The sequence below is a fragment of the Egretta garzetta genome, unplaced genomic scaffold, assembly GCF_000687185.1.
Source record: "Egretta garzetta isolate BGI_Z169 unplaced genomic scaffold, ASM68718v1 scaffold77, whole genome shotgun sequence".
NCBI lineage: Eukaryota > Metazoa > Chordata > Aves > Pelecaniformes > Ardeidae > Egretta > Egretta garzetta.
Genome location: NW_009260130.1, coordinates 32,314 through 43,328, shown reverse-complemented (window position 1 = coordinate 43,328; position 11,015 = coordinate 32,314). Strand labels below are relative to the sequence as shown.

At 44.3% G+C, this 11,015-nt stretch overlaps 1 protein-coding gene across 1 annotated transcript in view; it reads left to right on the top strand.

Moving 5' to 3' along the window:
• SCARB2 (scavenger receptor class B member 2) overlaps window positions 1–11,015 on the top strand; it is a 23,604-nt gene that overhangs the window by 11,741 nt on the left and 848 nt on the right. The window contains exons 3-11 of the mRNA XM_009641510.2: window positions 272–419; window positions 1,924–2,112; window positions 2,895–2,986; window positions 3,720–3,839; window positions 4,772–4,950; window positions 5,455–5,573; window positions 7,507–7,580; window positions 9,057–9,108; window positions 9,769–9,927. Coding sequence (XP_009639805.1) covers window positions 272–419; window positions 1,924–2,112; window positions 2,895–2,986; window positions 3,720–3,839; window positions 4,772–4,950; window positions 5,455–5,573; window positions 7,507–7,580; window positions 9,057–9,108; window positions 9,769–9,927 — 1,132 coding nt within the window. The remainder of the gene's footprint in view (window positions 1–271; window positions 420–1,923; window positions 2,113–2,894; window positions 2,987–3,719; window positions 3,840–4,771; window positions 4,951–5,454; window positions 5,574–7,506; window positions 7,581–9,056; window positions 9,109–9,768; window positions 9,928–11,015) is intronic.

Here is an 11,015-nt window from a genome sequence, read left to right as displayed (position 1 = left end):
GAAGTATTTAAAGATGAGGCAAAAATATGAAGTGCAATTAACGTGTGGGTGGCATTTTTGGAAGCAGCCTGTGAGGTCCGATTCAGCTTACACTGACACCAAGGGGAGTTCTGTTGCTGGCAGCAGCAGTAGCAAAAATCAATCTACTCCTAATGAACTGAAAATCCCACATTTTTGTGCTTAAAGCAGTAGAATAGCCATAAGTTAATTGCAATTAATGTTACGTGTACTTGCTTAACTTGATTGGAGAGCAAACTTTCTTGTTTTTCAGAGAATACAGGCCAAGAGTGCACGTTCAGTTTTTGGACAATGGTACCAAAGTATCTGCTCTGAATCCAAAGACGTATGTATTTGAACCTCAGAAGTCAGTTGGAGACCCTGAAGTGGACCTGATTAGAACAGTTAATATTCCTGCAGTGGTGAGTTCTCTTGCATTTCAGCTTGGAAATCATCCTAACACGCTTAATAACTAGCAGCTTGTTGCTTCATACTGTCTCTCCCTTTGTGGTAGATAAATGTGATTGAAGAACGAGAGAGGCAGCTTATGTCCAGGCCGATACTGCATTCTCTTTTGGTTTGGGTTGTTGGGGGCTTTTTTTTTTTTTTTTTTATGATGTTCCTCCCTCGCCATACACCTCTGTAGCGTTAGTGCCTCACTCTTGTGCTGAGAACTGACCCACGCTTCAGAGACGAGCAGAAATCAGGCTTGTTGAGTTTCCACGAGTAAGTGAAACTAGAGAATTAGTCATGCCAAATGGTTGGGAGGACTCTGACTTCTGAATGAGGAAGCTTGGAATGCTTGGGGTTGTCTTTGTTCACATTGCAAAAATTGCCTCCAAGTCTGCATCTCAAACTGAAAAAGAAAATTATAGCAGAGGAGCTTCAGATACAGCTGAATGTAAAGGGGCTTTCAGAATAATATTAAAGGTAAAACATGCACCCCCAAACTGTGTTAGGTGAAAGCACTCTGCAAAGAAAGTCTCATTTTGGTGATCAGAGACAGACTATTATTTTTGGTGTCACACAGGGGTAGTATGAGAACAAGCAGATCTCAAGCTGTCATACCTTCCAAGGGAAATGAGGCTGTACTAAAATACTTGTTGGCTGTGTGACTAAGCCTTTACTCCCTGTGCTAGTTTAATTGACTTCAATTACGGGGTGCATTTGTTTTGATGACTTCCACAGCATTTCCAAAAATGTCTTGTCTGATTTTATGAATGAATACCTAAATGCACTGTACATAGCAGATAGGACTCCGCTTACTAAAAGTTGCAAATAATACAGTCACTGTATTTACAATTCCTCCCAGGCATTTGAGCGGTGGTAAGTATTATCTCTCGTTCAGATTTTTGACTGTGATGTGCTGTAACAGGCAGTACTAGAAGAACTACAGGTTGGTTTGCCCAAGGAAATTCCCTCCTTTGGTTTTTGCTTTTTTAAAGACGTGTTGTGAAATCACTCGTCAGCTAGGAAGGAAATAAATTTTGGTATTGTTTGCATTTTGAAGAAATGGCTGTCTTATAAAAATGGCTTTTAAAAACGTAAACCATAACTTCCTACGGGTGAAATTCAAAGCACGTCTCCAGCTGTAATATACTTGTGAAATTCAGGCTGTTTGGAGAGCAGGTTTGCACATTTCACTTAAAATCCATTCTTAAGACTGTGGCAGTTAATGGCACGGATCTGAGCTGGTTGTGTGCCAGTGCCAGCCCGAACGGGAATCTGCAAGAACACATCCCTGTGGGAGAAAAGCTGAAGAACCTGTTAGCCAGCACATTACTTGCTGCCAGTGGAAATAACGAAACTGAAAACACAGTCGAGACACGTGCAGTGCTGAAATGTGTCTGTGTTTCTATATGCAGCTGGTATTATTTATTCAACAATAAATCTGACCATTGCTCCCTTATTCCAATCCCCCGGCAGACTGCGATGGAGTGGACCAGGTCAACCCCTCTTCAGTTTGCCACAGAGGTGCTGTTGCTCCTCTACCAAGAATCCCTGTTCACAGTTCACACCGTGCATGAATTACTGTGGGGCTACAAAGACAGGCTCCTGTCAACCATTCATCTCTTGCATCCTGAGATCGATCCAGTATTTGGTTTGTTTAATAAGGTAACTCATCTGCAAGAGTTTCTGATGCTTTAGATGGGGAATGATGTCGTTGCTACAGTTGGGACTGTCATCGCCAGCCAGCTGAGAAGGGTGTGCTTGGACTGAGGCCAGGAGGTGGGCTGCAGGGATAGCAAAAGGACGTTCCCTCCTCCGTTTGGCTGTATCTGTGCGCTGGCTGGCAGCACAGCTGTGAGTGGTTTATCTGACCTCCCTTTCTCAGGTGTGGATAAGCTTTCCAAGGGTGGACATAACCCACTCCTCTATTGCCTGTGCTCACTTGAATAACACGGGCTTTGTGGGGCCAGTTGTGCAAACTACTAGAAAAATTTCCAGACCAATTTCCCTAGTAATTGACTGAAATTGCGTGTTATTTCTTTAGTGGAGCTATTAGTGGCTTCCACAGCGTTCCTGGTTGTGCATCGTTTTGGACTGTGGGGAATCCTTGTTTCTTGGAGATCTTCTGCAGTGCTCAGGTCATTTCCTGTAGGTTTATTTTTTTTGCTAAGGGCTGTTTGTTCAGTGGCGAATTTCAAAGGTAAAAAAAGACTAATGTTACGTTATATTTCCTTTGCTTGGGAGGCGTAAGAATCTAACCCAATCACTTCCACCTCATTTTTATTCAAGGTGGGGTTTAATGAATTGCACTTACCTCAGGAGGTGTTCATCGCTCCTAGGGTGGATTTGCAGTGATGAGAGCTTAAACTCCTACCGTGCTGTTGTGGTTACCAGCCAGGTGTTACAGAATGAGTGGAGTGATTAAAAACTCATGTATCTGTTTGCAGATGAATGGAACCGATGATGGAGAATATGTTTTCTTAAGTGGGGAAACGAACTACCTTAACTTCTCAAGGATTGTGGAATGGAAAGGAAAAGAGTAAGTTTTTCAGTGTGGTGTGGCCTCTGTCAAAATCTGCCCCTTTTCACATTTTGGATGAACATAAGCATTGTTTACAAAAAAAAAAAAGGTTTTTTTTGTCTGAGGGTGGTAGTAGCTCTTGGCAGCTGTAGCTTCAGACCAACCCCTCAGTATTTTGGTATGTGTCATATGGGAGAAAGACAGCCCCGGCCTTAGAGAGAGCAGACTGCTGTGAACACTCACCTCCGAATCCCTGACTGCCCCTCGGCAGTCCCTCTCCCCTCCCTCCTCTAGGACACCCATCCCAGCCACCTCTGGGACAGCATTCCCGCATCTACACAGCCAGCGTTCCCAGACACCACCCTTCCTTGCTGCTCTCTACCCAGAGCCAAGGCTGGGACATCTTGTGCCTGGGTATCTAACGCTTCTTCAGGGGGCAGCGTGTGTTGCAAAGAAACCAAAGACGAACCTACTTAAAGCATCCCTTTGCCATTAAAAAAAAAAATCTGCCACCATTACATATATGGGAGGAACTCTTGCAGACATATTCTTTCTTGCCTGGCACCAGTTTAAAGAGATGACAGATGCAATTTAAACCCGTTTTAATCCCCTTTTTTGTTAGCGGACCTGAGGCAAGAGGAGTTAGCACTGTACAGGTCTGATTCTCATTTGCTTAGACCATGAGCTGGCATCACCTGACCATAGCCTAAAGAGCTTTTAACCCTTACTCTCTTTGCTTCTTTTTCTTCAGGTCACTGAGCTGGTGGACAACAGAGACATGTAACATGATCAACGGAACAGATGGGACATCCTTTCACCCACTGATTAGCAAAGATGAGCACATTTATATCTTTTCTTCTGATTTCTGCAGGTAAGGAGAAGAAAATGTCACTCAGACTTTAAAGGGGAGAGCATTTACGTCCATTCCTTTTGAGCTGTCATGTTAGGCTGGTGTTCTTCCTCACACGTTTTTATCTAACAGTATGAGTGTTTTGCATTTATTCATGGTATGAGGGAGTTACACCAAAAAAAATCCAATCTGCATCAGGTTAATTATTTCAAAATAAGGATAAAGGGAAAATTTGGAAGATGAATGGAAAGACAGCCTGGACTGACTTGCAAGGCTAGTAGTGAGGGGAATGGAAGGATTTGTAGGAACCTTGCCTGAAGCTTCTTTCCTCCAAAATCTTCCTCTGTGCCTTGCTTTTTTAGAGAACCCAGGTTACCCTCTTCAGAGATCCACAACTTGACCTAATGCTGTTTGAAATGCCAACAAGATGCAGAAAATCTTGGTGTCTCCTTCCTTATGTTCTACCTTGTCTCCTCCCTTGCCCATTTCCCTGTTTTTGAAGAACAAAACCTATCTGAAATTCTCTAAATCAATACAGATGTGTGTCACACTAAATTCAGGACTTGCCAAATTGTTCTGTCGTTCACCACTGTGTTCCTTTCCTTGTCCCTCTCGGTAGCACGTGCCAGTGCTGTCTCACACAACGCACCATAGCAACATGGGGACCAGAGTGAGACCCTGAAATGCTGAAGGCATGCATCTGTGTCCCTGCAGCAGCATAGTTGGCACAGGATCATCCATTTTGTGCAGCAGCAAAATGACGAGATGGGTATTTGCTGATCAAAAGCCTATAAAATGTAATAGAAAAGATTGTCAGAATGAGCTTAAATCAAACCTCTCTAGCTTACTGTAAACTTAAGTTGATACACAGGCATCAGCAAGGAGACATCTGCAGCAGGTGTCAGCGTGTGCTCAGGAGTAACCAATCTCGGTCTGGCTTTTCTTCCTTGCAGATCTTTTTACCTTGTGTACGACAGCTCAGGAACTGTTGCGGGCATCCCAACCTACCGCTTTGTGCCCTCTTCTATGGTATTTGCCAACACGACGGTTAACCCAGACAATGCTGGATTCTGCATTCCGCCAGGGAACTGCCCTGGCACTGGCGTCCTCAACGTCAGCATCTGCAAGCAAGGTATGTTACCAGGCGGTGGAAGCAGACTGGAAGGACATCCGTGGGGAATGTATTTCTCCTTCCTGTCTGAAATAAGAGGTAGTTTGGTGCTGTGCTTAGTGAAATTGGCCCCCAACAAGTGATCGTTTGCAAAATGCAAGAGCGATCTGAGCGGATGTTCCTGTTAGATGCTGTCTGCTCCAGCAATGATTTAAATCAAGGGATAAAAAAGAAGTACCTGCATCCATAGTGAAGAGCTTGGGCTTTTTTCCTCCGCTCCTAGCCGGGTTAGCTGTCGCACCTGTCACACGCAAGCTTGAGACATGAAGCTGTGCTGATGCTGCACAAGGGAAGGTTTGCTTGTTCTGAAGACACAGAGTCAGAGTATTGATTCTGTAGCTCCAGGATGGACTTTCCCTTGCACTGTAAATGGCACAGTGGGAAGAGTTTTGAGGTCCTCAAAGACTTCCTCGAATCCTGCTCTGCCTTTTTTAGGTGGTGACTTTCTGTGTTTTCACATTCCAGGTGCTCCGATATTTCTATCAGCTCCCCATTTTTACCAAGCAGATCAAAAGTTTATAGGGGACATAGAGGGCATGCACCCAAAGAAGGAATATCATGAGACCTTTCTGGACATCAATCCTGTAAGTGCAGCCTTTTTTAAAGGGTTATATAGGTGAATCCAAGCATTTGGCTTTAGGTCACCGTCTTGGATGGTGCGTATCGACAGAGTCACGTTGACCTCAGGGAAGCTGTACTAGTTTATGTGGAACTGACCTATTTGTATTTGCTTATATAGAGCAAACTTTGCTGGATAGCAAGGATTAAAATACTTTTCCCATTGTGCCTGTGCAATTAGAGATGCCATTAGACTGATAATGATGAGATGAAGGAGTTAAAATATTTCTTAGAAGCAGATGAAGCTACTTTTCCTGCTCACCCTGCCAGCCCAACCATTTGGGTATTACCTTTAATGTGTTTTTCCCAAGTTGAAGTTGTACGTGGGCCAAGAGAGCAAATCAGTAAAGGTTTGGTGGATGTTGGACTCTACTTAGATAGCACGGAGTCATGAGAGGAGAGGTACAGAAGTCTGGTGATTATATCTTTCACAGAAGTTTACAGAGTTGTGTGTATTCTTACTGTGAAATGTCAGAAATCAAGGGAGCTTGCAGCTGATGGGCTGTGGTTTTACCCTTGTGGTTTAACCCTGGTAGGCAGCTGAGCACCACACAGCTCCTTGCTCCCTCCCCCCCAGGTAGGATGTGGGGAATAATCAGAAGGGTAAAAGTGAAAAAACTCAGGTTGAGATAAAGATGCTTTAAGTTAAAAAATCAAGAGAAACAAACCCAAGAAAAATAAGTGATGGGAAAAAATCCCAGTAGGTCACCACCAACCAGTCCTCGAGCAACAGCAAACTGGCCAACTTTCCCCCAGTTTTTCATCATTGAGTGTGATGTCATCTGGTATGGGATATTGCTGTGGCTGGTTTGGGTCAGCTGCCCTGGCTGTGTCCCCTCCCAGCTTCTTGCCCACCCCCAGCCTACTCACTGGCAGGGCAGTGTGAGAAACAGAAAAGGCCTTGAGGCTGTGTAAGCACTGTTCAGCAATAACTAAGCCATCTGTGGTGTTATCAACACTCTTCCCATCGCAATTCCAAAACATAGCCTGATACCAGCTACTATGAAGAAAATTCTCTCCCAGCTAAAACCAGTACAACGCTGATCTATACATCCACACATACAAATGTAGGTGAACAGAAAGAGCAAAATCAGGACCTGCCTCATTTACAGAAGCATAGTACTCTGACTCATCAAGCTGTTACATGTAGCTAAAGCAGGAGGAAATTGTATAGTTCCTCTCCTAAGGTCTGGTGCAGATGCTGCTTGCTGTCTGGTTTGGTGCCAGGTTCTTCCTGCTAGCCTGCTCCTACTTACCCAGCTTTTTTGTACCACCATAAAATGAGCTCTGTGCCTCACCGTTCCCACCCACTCTCCAGACTAAATTTTGCTGCTTGAATGAGGAAAATATTCCTGTGCATCCAATTGCAATTCTTAGTGTAGTGGGGCGGTACCATGAGAAGGGTTTCACGCTCACTATCTCCGTGGCTGTACACTCCCATTGACCGTGGCCAGTACCTGGTTTTCACCCTTTAGAAAGAAGCGTTTATCTTGTGGCTGAGACTGCAGAGTCTCTGCAACAGTACTGAGAAAGCAGAACAAACAGCTGTAGGTGGTGGCCTTTGCCAAAACTACAGCTGGATCTGGAAGAAAGGGGATCTCTCTGTAGCCCAAGAGGAAGTTTGCACAGCACAGCGCGATGGCATCCTTATCTCTGCTGCAGCCTCTGCACAGCTCCTTAATTAAGAGGCAGACTGGAATGTAGGTAGATGAGTTAGAAGAGTATCTTGGCGAAGGAAAATAAATAACAACACTAAGTGGGTCTTGCCTTGCCTTGCCAGGTCCACACCAGTGCAAATACTACATTGCATTCTCCCAGTTCCTGTTATTTCACGTTTACTCTTTTTCTTTTCTTTTTTTTTTTTTTTTTTTTTTGACACTGATTTCTTTTCTTCCCCAGCTGACTGGGCTTGTCCTGCAAGCAGCCAAGCGGATGCAAATCAATGTTCACGTCAGAAAATTACCTGAATTTTTGTAAGTGTTCTCTGCTGCCGGGTGGATCTCTCAGATCTGTTTTGATAATTGAAAATTAATTTGTCTGCAGTGGTCAGATGGAATATTGGTTGGAGAGAGCAAGTGCGAGAGAAATCCAGTCAAATCTCAGCTACAAGAGACAGTATCCTCTCTTGTCAGAGATCAAGTAGATTTTGCAGTTCCATCTGCAGAGTAAAGACAGTATTCAAGAAAAGCAAGATGTTCTGGACAGGTTCCACGAGGTGCTTGTTATGGCATCGGTTAGATCACACTGGTTTGTTTGCTCGGAGAGAAGGTCTGCCAGAGCGGAGTGCAGCTAGAATTTGGAGAGTGGCTACTCACTGCAGTGAGGACACGCCATCCTCCTCTTCACACCTTTTAGGAGACAAAAATACCGTAGTCACCATCGTTTCTCAGCAGTGGTCACGTGAAAACCAAATGAGAAGGCGTGACCCCAGACAGGGCTGCCTGTGCCTTGCCCTGACAAGCACAAAAAGCAGAGCAAGTGGTGAATCTCACAGCAGCAGGCAAGTCCTGTCTGAAGCTCAGGAGGGAGGGCTCGTTTGATCAGCTGGAGGGCAGTACCTTGCCTGTGACCGCACTGGTATGGTAAAGAGAAATCTTTGTGCTGTGACTTTGGCAGTCAGTACCACCCTGCACGTGGGGACAGTGTACGATCCCAAGTAAGGTACGAGTCAAATGTCCCATTTCTTCTTTGTTGCAAGTGGATTCTGCCTGATTTTCTGGGTGCTCCAGTTTGAGGGGATGTCCCCGAGCTGCAGCTCAGCTGTGCAGAAATGCTGTTCCCTTCATCTTGTGTCTTTCTGACATGTTGATTTACTCGTCACCAGTGCTGTGTGATAGCTGTTCTTCCTACTCAGCTTCTGAGCTGATGTTTTTTGGCACAGCCTGGCTATACGTTATAATTTAAAAAGAAGTATTTTATCTGCTTGATCCTCTTGGGAGAGTCGGTGATGTTTCTTCAGAACAGCACCACCTTGTTTTCTAGTGCCCAGGAGCTGTTACATTAACACGACTTACGAGTGAGCTGTTATTTTGTGTGTGCCAAAAGTTGGGGGGGTTTTGCTGCTACGTGCATGTTGCTTGGACAATCGTTTCTGTGTTTTACGAATACGAGTAACCTTCAACATTAGCTTAGCTTACCATTCCTGCGACAAATCTGTCATTCAGTCAGTTATTAATGAGCCTCTCATGGATTCCTCTTGTTCTCTCCCCATCAAGTCCCAAAACACGCCATTGCTCCCCTAGAAAGAATCTGTTAGTCATCTTGGAGATGGAGATGATTCAATTCCAGTAAGGAGGTGAGAACTGGCAATAAGAAGGAACAGCCCAGAGGTTTTCGAAGGGACCGTTTCCTCACTCAGTGTTCTATTATAATTTGTCTTCAAAACTCTCAAGTTGAAAAGCTGTAAACCCATCATTTTTAACTGTTGATTTTTTTTTTTTTTTACACAGTGAAACAGGCAACATCCGAACACTAATTTTCCCAGTGATGTATATAAACGAGGTAAATATTTTGGTTGTTTCCTTGCAGCGTTGTGGTTTGTTTATGCTTGCAAAAATACTGTCTTTGAGCTAACCAGGAAAGAAACTGCTGTTTTTCTTGTTGTTTTATACAGTGATAGGTAAGAAGTTGCTGTTTCTTAACTAACATCCTCCTGCTGCTTGTTGACCACAGCATTAAGTTCAGCCCTGCAAAACGGTCTCAGTCAGTCAGTCCTTGTACCTTCAGAGGTATTGGCCACGAGGAAAAGAGCTGCGCAGATGCGGAGCCGAGCATTCGCAAGATCACATCTTTTTTCTGAGTGGCCTTTTGTGAATGTTCCTGGGCTGTAGTTGAATCACTGAATTTGTTGGATTCGGGGAGGGCTCTGGGGGACTAGTTTTGATGATGTACACTATTGTTCCAGGCCTATATTATTCCATTCCTAAGGAGAGAGTTAAAACCCACTACTTTCTTTCAAAATGCAGACTAGATGATCCTTCTGGCCACACGAGGAGAGCTAAGAATTCTTACAGGGAAAGTATATCAAGAAGTAATGAGGCAGAGATGGAGACTTGTGGGAACATTGTTTTCCTACTCTTCACAAAAGTAAAGCAGTGAAGTAAAGGAAGAACAGAAATAATTTTTTTTTTCTTTTTCTCTCTTCATCTCTCTCTGCCTCAGAGTGTTCTCATTGATGAAGCATCTGCCAGCAAACTCAAACACGTCCTGCTGGAAGCCAGTGTTGTAACTGGAATCCCCTTCGTAATCATGGCTCTAGGAATTGTTTTTGGGATTGTTTTCATTGCGCTCGTGTGCAGGTCCCGGGGAGTAAGTGAAGAGGTAAGTAACATTTGAATTTGGCCGTGCTTAGTGTACATCTGCCTGTGCCTGATTTTCTTTTCATTGATTTTCCCTGTTCAGTGTCTTTCTGCACACAAACATTTTTATATGTTGTTTTTGTTTAAAATGACCTTTCTAGGGAAGGGAAGTTTTAATAGACTCAGAATAAATGCATCAAAGCAAAGGAATGGAGCTTATATAAGAACCATGGTAAGGCAGGTCGTTTTTTCTGTGCCTAATTCCCCTGCCAACAGTAGTAAAAAAAAAAAAAAAAACCAGCCTGTCTAGAGGACCCTGAAGGACAGAGGCAAAAGTCCACCCGTATTTGATGGACAGATGTAGTCAGTGACAATCTGTCAGTGTTCTCAGTAGAAACAATTGTGTTGTGCCAGTTGATTATTTTTCAGAATCATAACGCAAATTTATAGCCAAAGAAAAAACAAATTTTTACAGACAACAGCATACAGAAGTTCTATCCAGACAGTGCTAGTTTCTACGTCTGTTTATGAAAAGTTCTGTCACGTGATGACATGCTGGCATTAAGGTTGTCACGTTGAAATCTGATGCCAAAATTTGACCCTCATAGTCGAGGCAGTTGAGTTCAGAGGAGACAAACTGTGGATCCTTTGGTTAGAGAAGCAGAGCGGGTACTCTAGTAGGCTGCTTTCTCCTTGTAGTTGCTGTGGTCCTAGTGTGGTCTTGCTTGTGTGATGTTTCCTAAATACTTCTTAACGGTGTGAGAAAGTGGCTTACCGCCTACCTCCAGAGCACCCAGCCACACCGTGCACCTGCTTTGTCTTCGTCCCTGGGACCCATCTGGGTCCCTGGCTCCCACCACCATCACATCGCCAGCGGGACTAGGGGTGTGATGGTAGTGGCAGCAGTGGCGGCACTTTGGCGGTGGGGTCTGCAGCCTCCGGCTTTGAGCAGCTGATCTCTGGCCCTCTTGGCTTCCTTCTGGATTTTTTTTCTCTGGGTACCCAGGAAGCGTTTCATGAGCAGATGCTCTTGGGACTGTACTTCAGGTTCCTTTACAAGAGGAACTGGTACTTTTTCCCCGTGAGCTTTTGAGCCTGCCTGTGTGATTG